General features: G+C 42.0%; 1 protein-coding gene across 1 annotated transcript in view; it reads right to left on the minus strand.

Annotated features, from left to right (window-relative positions):
- Nucleotides 1–1,370: 1,370 nt before the first annotated feature.
- LOC103266058 (rab effector MyRIP) overlaps nucleotides 1,371–15,246 on the minus strand; it is a gene marked incomplete at its 3' end in the record, with an annotated part of 72,906 nt that continues 59,030 nt past the window's right edge. The window contains exon 9 of the mRNA XM_008063702.1: nucleotides 1,371–1,565. Coding sequence (XP_008061893.1) covers nucleotides 1,371–1,565 — 195 coding nt within the window. The remainder of the gene's footprint in view (nucleotides 1,566–15,246) is intronic.

Below are 15,246 nucleotides of genomic sequence, written 5' to 3' on the forward strand. Positions count from 1 at the left end.
TGAAGGGGTTCTCAGAAGTGACAACAAGTAAAACTGGGATGAGTGAGGCCAGTGAGGTTTCCAGGCACCTACACTTCAATGAAAGTAGATGATTTCTCAACAAAGCAAAATTTTCAGCAGGGCTTATTTTATTTCCTTTCTTTCTCAAGTGTCTTTCTCTTGATAGCCACAAATGCATACTTGTCTCAGGATGAGAAAAAGAGCAAAGAGTGTTTGTAATTAAGGTTGGAACCACTTTTAACAACTCATTCTTTAGTGTATTTTAGTGGGATCATTTTAGGAGTTGGCAGATGACATGCCGTTGAAATACTTATAAGAATATCTAACATTGATTGGATACCTATTTTGTGCCAAGTATTGCACTAAATATTTTGTTTTCCAAAAAGAAATGTAATTTTAAATATAGTTGATGTTAGGTATTTTTCTCTCAGCAAACTGAGAGAAAAATGTCACTAGCAATGGCTGGTTGACATTCTTGTTGGGGGAGAGGGTGGGAAAATAATAGGACTGTAAGGGACTAGTGATGGCAGGATCTGACGTCTAAGTGTGGTCACAAGGTAATGCAGGTAATGCAGTAAGGTCTTAGTTTCCAAAGTGCTTGGAAATTCTGAGGGTAGAGTGTGGTAGCCTCAGGAGAAAGGCTGTGGGCTTCCTATTGCTCACGGCACAGGGAGGCTTGGGTAACAATATGATACGATATAACATATAATTCATATTGTATGATGCTGTTGATATCTTAAATTAGGAAAGCAACAAGGATCAGTTGTAGTAACCTAAGTTCCTTTGGCAACCACTTCATCCCTGGCAGTGATACTGGCAATACTCTGCCTGGCTTCCCTGGATCTCTTCTATAGTTTCTATAAAATCACTTGTCTGCCCACCAGGCTTCAGTGTGCTGCTTTCCCCAGCAGTTCATATCTCTACAGATGACTGCCTTTGAGGTTACTGGAGATACTCTGCATGCAGAGAGACTGAGTCCTCTCTGTTGGCTGTAGGAAAGGCCATTTCCTTTGTCTTAGGTCAGGACAACTCTGAGATGCAACTTATACTCTAGAGCTCCCTGCAGGATCAAGCTGAAGATGCTCTTCATGTAAGATCCCGCCCATGCTTGGATTCTTCACTTTCCCTTTCTTTCCCCATTCTCTTACCCATCTCCCTCAGGAACACTTCCCTAATAAGTCACTTGTACACAAACCCTAATCTCAGGGTCTGCTTCTGGAGAACTCAGCATAAGATTCTTCCTGGGGATATATTTGCTATGGTGGTGGTGGTGGTGTGTGTGTGGCCTTGGACTCTTTGTGATGAGCTACAACTTCATCAGCTTCTTTGCATATCTCCACCCTAGACAGGACACATTCACACTCACTTACGTTTTCTTCCAGGGAAGTCAGCTGCTCATCCAGTCTCACTTGGTCTGTCCCATGAGGAAACGTCCCCTTCTCTCTGTCAGGAGGAACTGGTTGGAACTCCCAGGGCCCTGAAGACTCTGCTATCAATTCCTCCGTGGCATTGATGACTTTCAGGACTTCTGTGGAGATGTTGCAGAGAGAAACAGCAGAATACTTCTGTTTGGTCCAATAACAGAAGGGGACAGAAGACAAGAACAGCACATTAACAATGACACAGAAATTCTATGTTATCATGACACTCATCATCATGAGATTGATTCTGTAATACCACATATAACACCCATGTGCTGAAGGAATGGGAAGATAAAAATCCACACAGCAGAAGGAAACTTAGAGGAGGCCTGACTTGAGTTGGCTTAGTTTCTGTGATTCACAATGAATTATTTCAGATTCTCACAGATGGAGTGAGAAAGGAGAGCCTGAGTGGAGACTATATGTCTTCTGCCTACTACTGATAGTTTAATATCTATTATCTCATTTTCTGGGTGATATTCTACTTCATCAACATGACTTCAGTCTCTGACTCTGTCAAAATATATCTATCGTATAGTATAGAGCAGGAGTTAGAAGACCTGGGCTTCAGGTCTGGCTCCAAATTCATCCAGTATGGGACCTTGGCCAAGCTATTTCCCATTTCTGGAACTCATTTTTGTCAACTATATAAGTGAAATTACTGGAAATAGTTTCTCTGTAGTCTATTGGTAGACACTGTATTAGCTCACATACCTATTCTCAAGTCCACCCTCCCTTGCTTTCCTCTACCATGGAGGTGAACAGAAAAATACTCCATTTCAGTCTCCCTTGAAGCTAAGAGCAGTCATGTGACCAATGAGCTTGAAAGGGAAGACTACTGAGGGGTTTTTTGAAAGGCTTTTCTTTTCCTAATTGGGGGAACTAATGCATCTGATGTTCCTCTCTTTCCTCTACCCCCCAACTTGTTTCTACCTGGAACATAGAAGTGCAGCCTATTTGCAACAAGAGTGAGAATGAATGCTAAACTGCAATATGAGATGGGTCAGAAAGACTGAAAGAGCCTGGGCCCAGAGAGCATTGGATTAGCTGACCCACTGGGAGTCACCACCTTCCTCTGAACATCTAATTACATGAAAACAAATTACCCCTCATCTGTTGAAGCCACTGTCGGACAGGTTTTCTGTTATCTGTGGCTGAACATAATCCTGACACAGGTCACTTCCTACGTTTTACTCAAGGCTCAAAATTCCAGTCAGTTCAGATTTGGGTCAAGGCTTAATGGAGCAGAGGCACTTCAACCACAAAGAATGATCAGCATCTTGAGTTCATCTGAACATACAGCATCCTGCAATAAGCTGTAGACTGACCTTGCCTGGCAGTCATGGTTTCCATCTATGAACAATTTTTGTGTATTCCATCCTAGCATTTGTAAAATGGGAGTTAAATACTGCCTATAGGTATGTTTGTTTGACCCATAAAGTATTTCATGGAAACCTGGAACTGTAATGTCTTTGGGATATGACCTTCCAAGGTACCTATCTGATTCATAAATCCTGGTCAACATAGTAATGATAGCTATGACTTGCTTTCCCAAAGTGTGTTCCTCCAAGTGAATTCTATTTGCAAGTCTTGTCTCATTAGAGGAGGTTTCCAGTAGCCTTCACACTTTACTATATAATCAAAGGGGCTAAGTGACAAGTTAGTAGTGGGCGAGTCTACAGTTCAGAAGCTGACTCTGAGATTTGCCACTGAGGTATGTGATCTCACACCTTTAACCTGTCCTGGGGTTAGGGCACCTGTGCCCAGAGGTTCTTCTCTCTAGCCTGTCTGTTCCACAACAGTTGCCTGGTGTTCCAGCTTTTTTTCTCCACTGGGAAATACAAATGAATCCATAGCAACTTCTCACCTGTAAGGAATTGAGTATTTCTCGTGTATTATCTGGGAATGGGCTATTTTATGGGACCTTGGGTGGGAGTAGATCATGAACCTGTTGGAAGATGAGATAACTGGGATTTAATTCGCTGTATGACCACAGTGGGCACACAGTTTCCCTGTTTTTTAGTGTGCTCACTGGCCCAGTAAAAAGAGATCAGAAGATTTCTTACGGGGCTAATGCTGACATGTCATGTAAATGTCCAGTTCCCTTCCCAGTCTATAGAAGAGTGGAAAGTACCTCCTACAACTATGTTGAAAAAGCTATATTTAAAACTTGTTTAGATGAAAAGCTGGTGGAGACTCAGAGATGGCTGACAGGGAGCCCTGTGTATGGGAGAAATAAAAAGCTAAAAGATCCTTCCTGCTTCTGTTGCTCACAACCCCAGAGGGACCAGCTGAATGGCACAAACAAAGCATGAGTCCAGAGCCAGACAGAGAGCTCCATTCTGGTAGCTATTTACTCCAGATATTAATTATAAGGCAGATCAAATGTGAGTTTCATGGTAATGAATAAGGGAGAGGTGAAAGTGTGGAGAAGATCAGTTGACAGAGTAGGAGGCTTTGCATAACGGGAAAGTGGACCTCAAAGATACTTGCTGCCAAGCAACCCACAGATGACGGAATGAAAATGACCGGTAAATACATGTAACAAAATTCAATCTTCTAGTGATCAAATAAATACAAATTAAACAACAAAAAAATTTAAGTGCCAGATACCTGCATTATTCTCTTTAAAAATGTCAGTTGTAGCCGGGCTCGGTGGCTCAGCCTGTAATCCCGCACTTTGGGAGGCTGAAGTGAGCGGATTGCCTGAGCCTGCGGGTCTGAGACCTGCCTGGGCAACTTGGCGAGACCTCATCTCTAAAATAAAAATCAAAAAATTAGCTGGGCGTGGTAGCGCATGCCTGTAGTTCCAGTTACTTGGAAGGCTGTGGCGGAAGGATCGTCGGAGCCCAGCAGGTCGAGGATGCGGTGGCCGGGAGTGTGCCACTACACTCCAGTCTGGGTGACAGAGTGAGACTCCAACTCAAAAAAATAAAAAATAAATCAATAAAAATGTCAGTTGTATGCCAGTATGCCTTAGCACAGGTAGAACATGTATTTTAAGTTGTTGATCCACCATGGGCATGTGTTTTCTTGCACCCACACTTTCAGTCACTTGATGACTGATGGTCACCTCTGAGATCCCAAGGGTCCACTTCTAGGGTTCAGTCTGTGTCACAGCTCCATGGGGGATACCAAATCAGCTTCATAGTCACTAGGAATGAAACAAACAGTCTACCATTTGGGACCATAGAGGTGAGGAGAAGCATTCTGGTGTTGTAAGCCCACAACAGAACCACATGGGCAGAGGGACAGGACAGTAAGATGCTCTGAGTCTTCTCAGTCTGAGGTGGAGTTTCTTCCATTGCTCATCAATGAGGTAGCAAACTAGTGTCAACCTTCATGAAGACTCATGCTCCCAGCCTGACTCGTAACTAACAATAGCACGGAAGCAGAACTGTGATAAAGGTATTCACCCCTCCAACCTGGGGACTCTGCCACACTGGCCATTTCAATGGATTCAAGAAAAAAGAAGACCAAGGAAGGACCCTTGCATACATGTCAGCTGGAGCGTTTCCTTTCTCTTTAGGGACTGCAGGACAGAGCATGAATGATGTCTTTGCTTTTTGACTTATGACCCCCAAACTTCAGTCTTAGCAATATCACTCTCCTGTGCCCATATGTGCTTTCTAGTCATATAAAACATGGTGCTGGCTAGGTTCAGTAGCTCAGCCTGTAATCCCAGTACCTTGGGATGCTGAGGCGAGTGGATTATGTGAGCCTGCGGGTTTGAGACCAGTCCGGGAAACTTGGTGAGACCTCGTCTCTACAATAAAATAAAAAAATAAGCCAGGTATGGTAGCGTGTGCCTGTAGCTCTGGCTACTTGGAGGGTGAGGCAGAAGGATCTCCACAGTCCAGCAGGTTGACGCCAGGATGGCCGTGAGCATGCCACTGCAATCCAGCCTGAGCAACAGAGTAAGACTCCAACTGAAAATAAAATAAAATAAAATAAAATAAAATAAAATAAAATAAAATAGCCGGGCTCAGTGGCACAGCTTGTAATCGCGTGCCTTGGGAGACTGAGGTGAGTGGATTGCCTGAGCTCACGGCTTCGAGACCTGTCTGGGCAACTTGGTGAGACCTCATCTCTACAATAAATCAAAAAATTAGCCGAGTGTGGTAGCGTGCGCCTGTAGTTTCAGCTACTTGGAAGGCTGAGGCAGAAGGATCGCCGGTGCCCAGCAGGTCGAGGTTGCGGTGGCCAGAAGTGGCCACTGCACTCCAGTCTGGGAGACAGAGTGAGACTCCAACTCAAATAAAATAAAATAAAATAAAATAAAAACAGGATGCTATAATCACATTCTTACTCCATGCACTCTTCCCTTTAAACTACTTTCCAAAGACATATAGAATGCAATGGGTTGCCAGGAAACATGCTAAGCCTATAGAATTCTAAAGGAGAAAATATTTTCATTATAAACACTAGATATACTTGCTCATTAGCAATCCTTGTACATTCTCCTGGGATTTTCCCAGTGTCATCATTCATTTCAAAGCTTTGTGTTGGACAAAGAAATGCAAACTCATTTCGAACAAAAATACATTCTTACCAGAATATCTTATGTTTGTGAACACGTGAATAGCAGAAACATGTTCTAATCATCAGATGCCTGGCTTCATAGAGAGAGACCACTTTGGAATTTAAAAGGGGGAATTCCAGCCCCAGCTCGACCCCGAAACACGTGTGTACCTGTGTGTGTCTGTCTGTCTCAGCTGGACTAAGATGGAGTCGTCTGACTGCGTATGATGAGCTGGCCTGTGCCATGGGTTCCAGGTACCTATTTATGTGATTCAATATAAGTCTCAATGTAATATAATGTGGGCAGAAAAGCTTTAAGGATTAAATGATGTGTATAGGTGTCTAGGGCGAGATTTTCCTAGTTCCACCTTGGGGGCTGTTCTGATATCTATGACAAGAGCAAAAAGGCAAAACAGGTAGAAGCTGAAAGGATCTGGACACTTGCGTTTTTGAGAGATACAGAAGCAAGCAGTATGTTCACCTACCAATCAGGAAACAGAGAGGGGTAGTGTAGAGTCTTGCAAAGGGCCTCCTTACTCATTAGACATAGTAGGCAATCAGCCTACAGCCCATTATTCCTTTAGGGTCCCATGAAAATGTTTTAATTTCTTTTAAAACAGCAAGAAAAATAATGAACTTTTTATTCCAAGATCATGTTTTAATACATAATCATAGTATATTAATATTTATGCCAACACAGTTATAAATTTTTTTTTAATGGAGGTAAGGGTTCATGAAGCGAAAGTGTCTAGGCCCACCAAAGTCACTGATGGGCCCTGGTCTTGCTGATCTGGAGCCCCTCTGTGGGAAGGCACCTGGGTAGGGCTGGCTCCCATGGTGACTGGGCAGCAGTGGCCTGGTGAGGTCTGTACTCTGGAGGCTGTGCCAGCTCTAGTCATCAATCCCCGTTTTTTTTTTTAGTTGGGTGACCTGAGTGGGCACCTACAAAAGGGCTATTCATGAATGCATGGCAGATGCCTCCCTTAAGACTCTCCAAAATAATGGAGGGAGACAGTGAAGGGTGCTGTGGTCTTGTGGTTTTTGTATTGGGGGCTGATGCTAATGCAACCTCCTTATTTGCACACACAGGCCCATGAAACCTGGTAAATGCAGGTTATACTGTCTGTGTGACTTTGGGCAAATACTTAACCTGTCTGAGCCTCAGACGTAAAAATGGAGATAGCACCATCTAACTCAAGAGGTTTTGAGAGGATTAAATGAGACAACACGTGTGGGGTGTCCAACCAGTGCCTGGGTCCAGAGCTGTGGACCCTCCACTTGCCCTTCATGCCCACATGCTGGCTGGGGAGATGGGGGTGTGTGTTACATCTTGGAGAAGGCCTGGTGGCTTAGCCGCCTCTTATTATGTACTGTACTCTTGAACCACCTGTCCTTGCCTACTTGGTATTGTGGAGAATGCTTTTTACCATTATCCACAAAAATTCAACTTGTTGCTCTTTGTCTTGTTTTTTTTTTGAGTTGGAGTCTCACTCTGTTGCCCAGGCTGGAGTGTAGTGGCATGATCACGGCTCACTGCAGCCATGATCTCCAGGGCTCTGCCTCAGGCTCCTGGGTAGCTGGGACTAAAGGCACCCGGCTATTTATTTTTTTATTTTTTTTGAGTTGGAGTCTCACTCTGTAGCCCAGGCTGGAGTGCAGTGGCCGCTCCCAGCCACTGCAGCCTCGACCTGCTGAGCTCCGGTGATCCTTCCGCCTCAGCCTTCCAAGTAGCTGGAACTACAGGTGTGTGCTACCATGCCCGGCTAATTTTTTGATTTATTGTAGAGATGAGGTCTCGCCAAGTTGCCCAGGTGGGTCTTGAACCCGCAGGCTCAGGCAATCCACTCACCTCAGCCTCCCAAAGCGCGGGATTACAGGCTGAGCCACCGAGCCCGGCTGGCACCCAGCTATTTAAAAAAAAATTTTTTAATTTTTTGCAGAGATGAGGTCTCACTATGTTGCCCAGGCTGGTCTTGAACTCCTGGCCTTGAGCAATCCTCTTGTCTCAGCCTCCCAAATTACTAGGATTATGGGTATGAGCCACTGTGCCCGGCTCACCAACTTGTTGCTCTTTGTTTCTCAGTTTCTTTTCCTTTTGCCAAATAAGAATATTTAAAAAGAAAATAAAAAGCCACTATGATCTACTATTGCCTACCACCACCACTTTTCAAAAGAAAGGATAACAATACCAAAAAGAGAATATAAGAATACAAAACAAGGTGTGGTGGCTCATGCCTATAATTCTGGCACTTTGGAAGACGGAAGCAGGAAGAGCATCTGAGGTGGCCTGGAGTTTGAGACCAGCCTGGGCAACATAGCAAGTCTTTATCTCTACAAAAAATAAATCAAAATATGGAATTGTCTGTCTTAAGGTATGACAGTAGCAACCTAACATGTTTACACACACACACACACACACACACACACACACACACACACACACACACACACACACAGAGAGAGAGAGAGAGAGAGAGAGAGAGAGAATTCTCTTCAGAGGGCCCTACCTACACTACCTACATTTCCCTTTTCCTGGGAGCAGACTGAACTAATCACACTGATATGCAATGAAAACCAGCCATGTCATTGCCTAGCTGGGACACTGGAGAAACCAGGCCCCAAATGTCATCACCCATTGCCCCTCATCACCAATTCCAGCCTCAGGAAGCATCTACTCTATGCCAGGCACTGCACCGGGCCCTGTGGTAGATGCATAAGCGAATAAGCCACGGTCCCTGTTCTCCGAGAGCAGAGGTCAGGAGACTAACAGCAGGTAGCAGAAGACAAGTCCTGTCTCACACTGTGAGCACCAGGTTGTGGACCTGCAGAGGAGACAACCAGGTCCTGCCAGCATGTTACTTTGGGGTGAAGTTTGGACTCACAAGAAAGATGCTGAGTCAATAACACTGCAGCCTGGGGCAAGCTGTGGGAGACAAATGTGAAGAGGGAGGTAGCAACTGGGGCTTGCAGTACCCTGAATAGCCAGCCTCAAGAGTTTGGGTTTTTTACTGCTGGCAACAATAGTCACGGCTAGTTCTTGCTCTGTTGTTGTCTATAACTGTCATTTACTGAGTGATCCCTGTGTGCCAGGCTCTTGGATATGCACTTTCATTTGCCTTCCCTCATTTAACCCTCCTAACCACCCTGTGATACAGGTACTATGATCATTCCATGTGACAGATGAGGAACCGAGGTTTAGGGAGGTGATGTGGTTTGCATCCAGTTCTGCCTGATTTCAAGGTCCAGGCTCTCAACACACCTGCACAAAAGACCTGTGCTTCAGAAAGGCAATTCTGACCACCAGAGGAGGAACAGATTTAGGGCTGGGGGAAATTGTAGGTGGAGAAAAAGTGCAGGAAAATAACTGCAGCTCAAATCAAAGGTCACAGATCCTGGGGCAAGGGCAGCTGTAGCAGGGATAAAAGCTTAAAGGCACAATCTTCTGGAAAGAGAACAGAGAGAATGCTGTTGTATAGAGTGAAGAAGAAGGAGATGGCAAGAGCTGCTGCACTTTCTGGCTGGGGAAGCTAGAAGACCCTGATACATTCAAGATTCAAACGCCAGTAGGGAAGGAAGGGTTCATCAGGTTTTTGAAATAAGGAAAAATGTAACATTTCAGAGTTATTTTCATAAGCCAAGATATTTGCTAAATGCCAAAATGGAATAGCATCCAAGTCATTTGTTGTAATTTTAATTCATTATTTTTGATGTCAAACTTCCTAGGGAGGAGTGACTGGATACAATCTACATAGTTGGTTATAGTAAAATGGAGAAATTGGTGAAAATGTGGGGGCCTCTGGTCCTTCCTTCTCCCTGTGATGAATAAATCCTCCTTAGGGGCTCATAGGGGACAGTGGACATCCCAAGCAACAGGAACCTTTAACAGGGTGGTCTAAAGACATGTTTGAGCATAGAAGGGAGAATGGAGGAATTGCAGGCAGAGTTGAAAAGCCTTTTAGCAGTACAACTGCATAAAATAAATGAGTCACCCCTTCTCCCCTTGCTGAATGCTGTTCGCCAGAGACCCTCAGGAGGGAAGAGAACAAGGAAGGAAGGTAGGAAGCCAGTTCTAAGTTAATGTGAGTCTATCCTGTGCCAGGTATGATTCCACGTTTCTCTTTATTTCATTGAACCCTTACAGCAACCTGACATGGTTGAGATTGTAATTCCATCTTTAGAGCTGAAACTGTGAATCGGTGAGACAGACATAGAGCTAGAATTTGATGCTGGGCACCAAAGACCATGCTCCTTTCTACCTGTCACACCATCACCTCCTTCACCAGTGGACTATAGAGAGTGATGGTGAAACAGAATCTGAGTGCACAGACCAGTGAACAATAGATCTGCAAGAGAAAGTTCTGATGACAGGGAACCCTCAGGTCATTCTGCTGCCTCTGCCAACAGACACCAATCAGAATAAGCATGTTGATTTGGCAAGCCAAAGACCAAACCACACAACAGAGTTCAAGATGTGTCCAGTGACATGCTCCTGCTCTGAGCCTTCCAGAACCCACCTAAGATTGAGCTACCACCAGCTATCAGAGTGAGAAAGAATGTTCTCTATAAGAAAACCTGTTCTAAGTGTAACCTATACTTCCAGTTCACTCATCACTCTCCTGTCCCATATTACAGATGCTGCTTTGGCTTTATGAAATGCTTCTATCAAATTACTAGAGCAAGAAGATTTGTCCAAATGCCTTGATTTCATGTATTTTTCTCCTTTTCAAAAGTAAGAAAAGAAACTCCATATGTCCTCCTAAATAGTTGACAAAAATCTGCTAGAAAAATTCAATGCAAATATGCTTCAGTTCTCATGAAACATAAGGCACTCCGGCAATGCTGCTAAAACCCGTCAAAATACATTCTCCATGAACAGACTCATGTCCTTGAGGAGTGGCTGGATGAAAGAGAGTAGTACAGAACTGTAGAAAGAAATTGGAACATGAACTTAATACATTAGCATATGTAATAAACCGAAACAATTACATATAACAGAAATTGGAGGAGAACTGAACTCTAGGAAGATTTGGGTTCTCAAATCACCCAGGTATTGATGACCATGATCATTTATGAAAGAAACTATAGTTTCCTTTCTTAAAATGTTAAAAGCATGTTATCTGTAGATCAGTTCCAACAGTCTGCACGCTTCTCTGAGGCTATTTTCTTGCCCTTCCATAGTGATGTCCATTATTGTTTGATGTAGGCCACCCGGGTGAGGCCACATCAGGGCCTGGTGAGAGTGATAGAGGGGGAATCTTCTGGGGCCATCACCTTGGACCAAACCTGCCCTGGCAGGTGTAGAGCAGGCAGGAGTTTCTTTCTTGGCCCAGGAGATAATGATGGCTATTGATCTTTTTTGCTTTTTAAAATCTGGTTATTCTTCAGAAAATAGTTTCTGATATGGATTGGAAACATTTCCCCACCGCTGGTGGCAACCAGAGCACTACTAGAGCATGTGCTTGGCTCCAAAACAGCCCAATAAGACATGACATCACCTTGGAAAGGAGGTGATGCATGGCAGCCTGGTGATCTTCATAATAGAAGGTCCTTCTTGTCACTTGTCCACCTAAACCTTTCTGGGTGCTTCCTACTTTGCCAGAATAAAAGCCAAAGTTTTCTGCATGGCCCATCCAGCCTTGCTTGCTCTGTCTCCTGCCCTCCCCTCTCCTACAACCCTCCTCTTGGTCATTTTGCTCCAGCCACGTGGTTCTTTTATCTGTTCCTTGAGTTTGTCAAGGTCATTTCCACCTTAGGGTCCTTGTAAGTGTTCCTTTGCCAGGAAAATCCTTCCTTTAGATCTTTGCTTGACTTTTTCCTGCTTGCCCTTTGGGTCTCAGTTCAAAAGACACCTGGTTAGGGAGTTCCCAACTGTCCAGGACGCTCCACCCTCTGCTCTGCTTAATTTTAGCATTTATCACTATTGGACATGTTCTCCTTTGTGTGTTTACATATTTACCAGCTGTCTTCTCAAACAGGACATAAGTATCCTGAGCACAGGAAGCTTTCCTCTCTTGTCCACTGCATTGCAGCGCCTTGAACAGCTCAGTAATTATTTCTTGAATAAATGGTGAATGAGTAGGGACTCAAATTCCAGTGCTTTTGCCATCATCTCTCACAAGAGGAGTTGAACTTTTTTTTTTTTTAACTGTCTCATATCTATTGTTGGGCCTGAAAACCAGGGGATCCATTCATTCCTTCATTGCAGTGAAAATTAAGAACCTTTCTCTTCTCTCCACATTTCCTCTCCCCCTCCCAAAAGACCAAGTGAACAATTGTGCCAAGATCATTTATTAAAAAGCCATCTTTTTCTGACCAGTTGTGGGAAGTAGGTGAGAATCATGAGATAAGTTGCGAGTTAAGTTTAATATATTTTAGGGCTGTTTTTCTGGACTATTTCATTACATCTCGTAAGAGTATCTCACAAATTTAATGACTGCCTTTAAAACTTGTGAGTAGTATTTAATAGATGGGTTTTCTTCACTCCTCTTTTATTTTTTCTCAACATTTCTAAACTATTTTTGACGGTTTATTCTATCAGATGATTTTGATTTTTAGACTATTTTGAAAAGTTAAAAAATGTCTGGTTCAGATTTTGATTTGAATTACATTAAACTCCTAACCTAATTTTGGAAGAATTCATCTTTACACCATCTTTCCTTCCAGCAAACTGTGAGGTTTCTTGGAGATCTGCAGTTTTCTTGTTAAGTTTTAGCTTCACATTTTTTGCTCTTATTATGGATGGAATTAGTTTCCATTTTATTCCACAACATCCCAAGGGTTTGAGATTCATATGTAGATTTTAGCTCACAGAAAATTGATGGATAAACTAGAAACCTCTGAAATAGAAAGTTCTACTGTAAATCCCAGAACCACTTGAGCCATACTGTGTAATCATGCCATCGATGTGCATTTATAAATAGACCTGCTAGGAATAGACATTTCCTTTGAATAGAGTGAAATTTTAAAGTTTTGCATTTAATTGCATTTAAGGTTGCTGTATTCTTGTATAGGCTCTTTTTACTTCAGGTACATGCTCATGATCTGACCTTATCTAGGCCTTCGGTGCTGTCTGGGATTTTTATTTCTCCACATTATTTTCTTCACATTCTATACAACAGACATTTTAGATCCTCTCCTCAACACTGAAACTCCAATTCCACTATCCCCTCACTTTCAGAAGATAAACTTGCCTGACCAGGGGCTGGTGGAGGGGGTAGGAGAAGGAAAGGCAGGAAAGGGTGTTGGAGTGAGTGGTACGTATAAAAAAAAAGCATAAAACATAAAACAAAACCTTCCCAACTACCTGACATCAAATCTACCCACTTACTTGATCTGGACCAATCTGTCTTGGTTATTCCAATGCCTATGCCCCATCTGTCATCTGACCCTCATCCCTCCATATCTCCAAGAAGTCCTTCTTGTTAGGCACTTAGGCAGTTTGCAACATTTCCTACAATAAAAATGTAATGCCTGATGAACTGCATTGCAACATACCCTTCACTGCTTGTCCGGTTTTTCCTTAGGATAAATGATTGAACAGACAATTGGTGGATCAAAGGGTATGCCCACTTTGATTCCTTTGGGTTACCAAGTTCTGATATGTACTCCTGCAATTTTATGGGTAGTAGACTGCCTACTTTCCTGAACTCTTACCAATATTGATTATCATTCTTTTTATCCATTCAATTATGCAAAAGCAGCATCTCATTATTTTAATTTGCATCTTTATTGATTGTCTGAGCAAATGATAAACTTTGCCCTGATCATGACCATTTTCTCAGTGCTTCAATAGTGCCAGGCAGTAAACATTTGTCAAATGAAAAAAAAAAAAAACCAAAAAACACACGCCAACCATATGGCAGGTTTTGGGCTAGATGTATATTTTTAAAAATATAATACAATGGAAGTTGAATATTTTTGCATATGCATATTGTCCATTAACAGTCCCTCTCTTTTTTGGTTTGATGACTTGCCTGCTTGTGTGTGTTATCCTTGATCTATTGTTGTTATGAAGATATTCATTCTTCATCTATTATATACTTAGGAAATATGTCTTCATAATTATTGTTTTCCTTTTAATTTTACAGGTTTTTTTGGTTAACTTAAGTTTTATGCAATACTATATTTCAGTCTTGTAAGGTTTTTGGCTTTTCTTGTCCTAATGTTACAAAATATTTATGTATAATTTATTCTAATTACATACTTAGATAATTATATATCTTATTACATAATCATCTAATTATCTAATTATATAGCTTTTTTTACTTAACATTTTAAACTCCTGCACACTGAGACTTTATTCTTATATGTGTTATGATATAATTTAGTTTTTCTTAAATGATTAACCAGTTTATGTCACATAATTTTTTAAATAATCTAATATTTCTTAAATAACCTTTCCTCACTGATATTAAATGTATTGTTGTCATGTGATATTACATTTATGGCTGTTTCTGTATTTTCTAATGTGTTTCATCAATCTGTTTACTTATTCCAGTGTTAGCACCACTGCTATTATTATGGTTGAAATTTTCTTGGCTATTATTACTTTCTTGAGCTTTCTGGGATACATTTTTGTGCTCTTATTCTTCCAGGTGAACTTCAGAATAACTTCACCAATTTTTTAAAAACTCCAAGATGACTGAAATTCTGTTAAATGTGTGCATTAGTTTGGAGAAAACTGACTTCTATAAAAGTATAAAGTTTTCCTATTCTTCTTTTTTTTTTTAAACTTTTTTCTTTCTTTTCTTTTTTATTTATTTTTTATTATGAAGTTGTGGGGTACAGTTAAGGGTTAGGTATACAATTGCGTTTCATTCAGGCACCCTGTTGATATGGAGTGTTTCCCCGTTCCCAGACAGATATTTGCTACTGTTAATCCCATCTCCATTCCCCCACCATAGTTTCCCAGTACGGTCAGTCATTTTCGTATAGTATTGCATTGGATGTTTAAGGTCCATTATATGAGTGAGAACATGTGATATTCGGATCTTTGTTTCTGTGAGAGGTCACTCAGTATTATAGACCCTAGTTCCATTCAGGTTGCTGCGAAATTCATGCTTTTGTTCCTTTTTCTGGCTGCATAGTATTCCATCGTGTATATGTACCACATTTTAAAAAATCCAGTCCTCTTTTGATGGACAGTATGGTTGATTCCAGGTTCTTGCTATCGTGAACAATGCTGCAATAAAATACATGTGCAGGTATCTTTTTGATAGAGTGATTTGAGTTCTTCAGGGTATATTCCCAGTAGGGGGATTGCGAGGTCATATGGGAGGTCGATATTTGAGCTTTTAGGAATTGC

Source organism: Carlito syrichta, unplaced genomic scaffold, assembly GCF_000164805.1.
Source record: "Carlito syrichta isolate Samal-C Ts95f unplaced genomic scaffold, Tarsius_syrichta-2.0.1 Scaffold307006, whole genome shotgun sequence".
In the NCBI taxonomy this organism is placed as follows: Eukaryota; Metazoa; Chordata; class Mammalia; order Primates; family Tarsiidae; genus Carlito; species Carlito syrichta.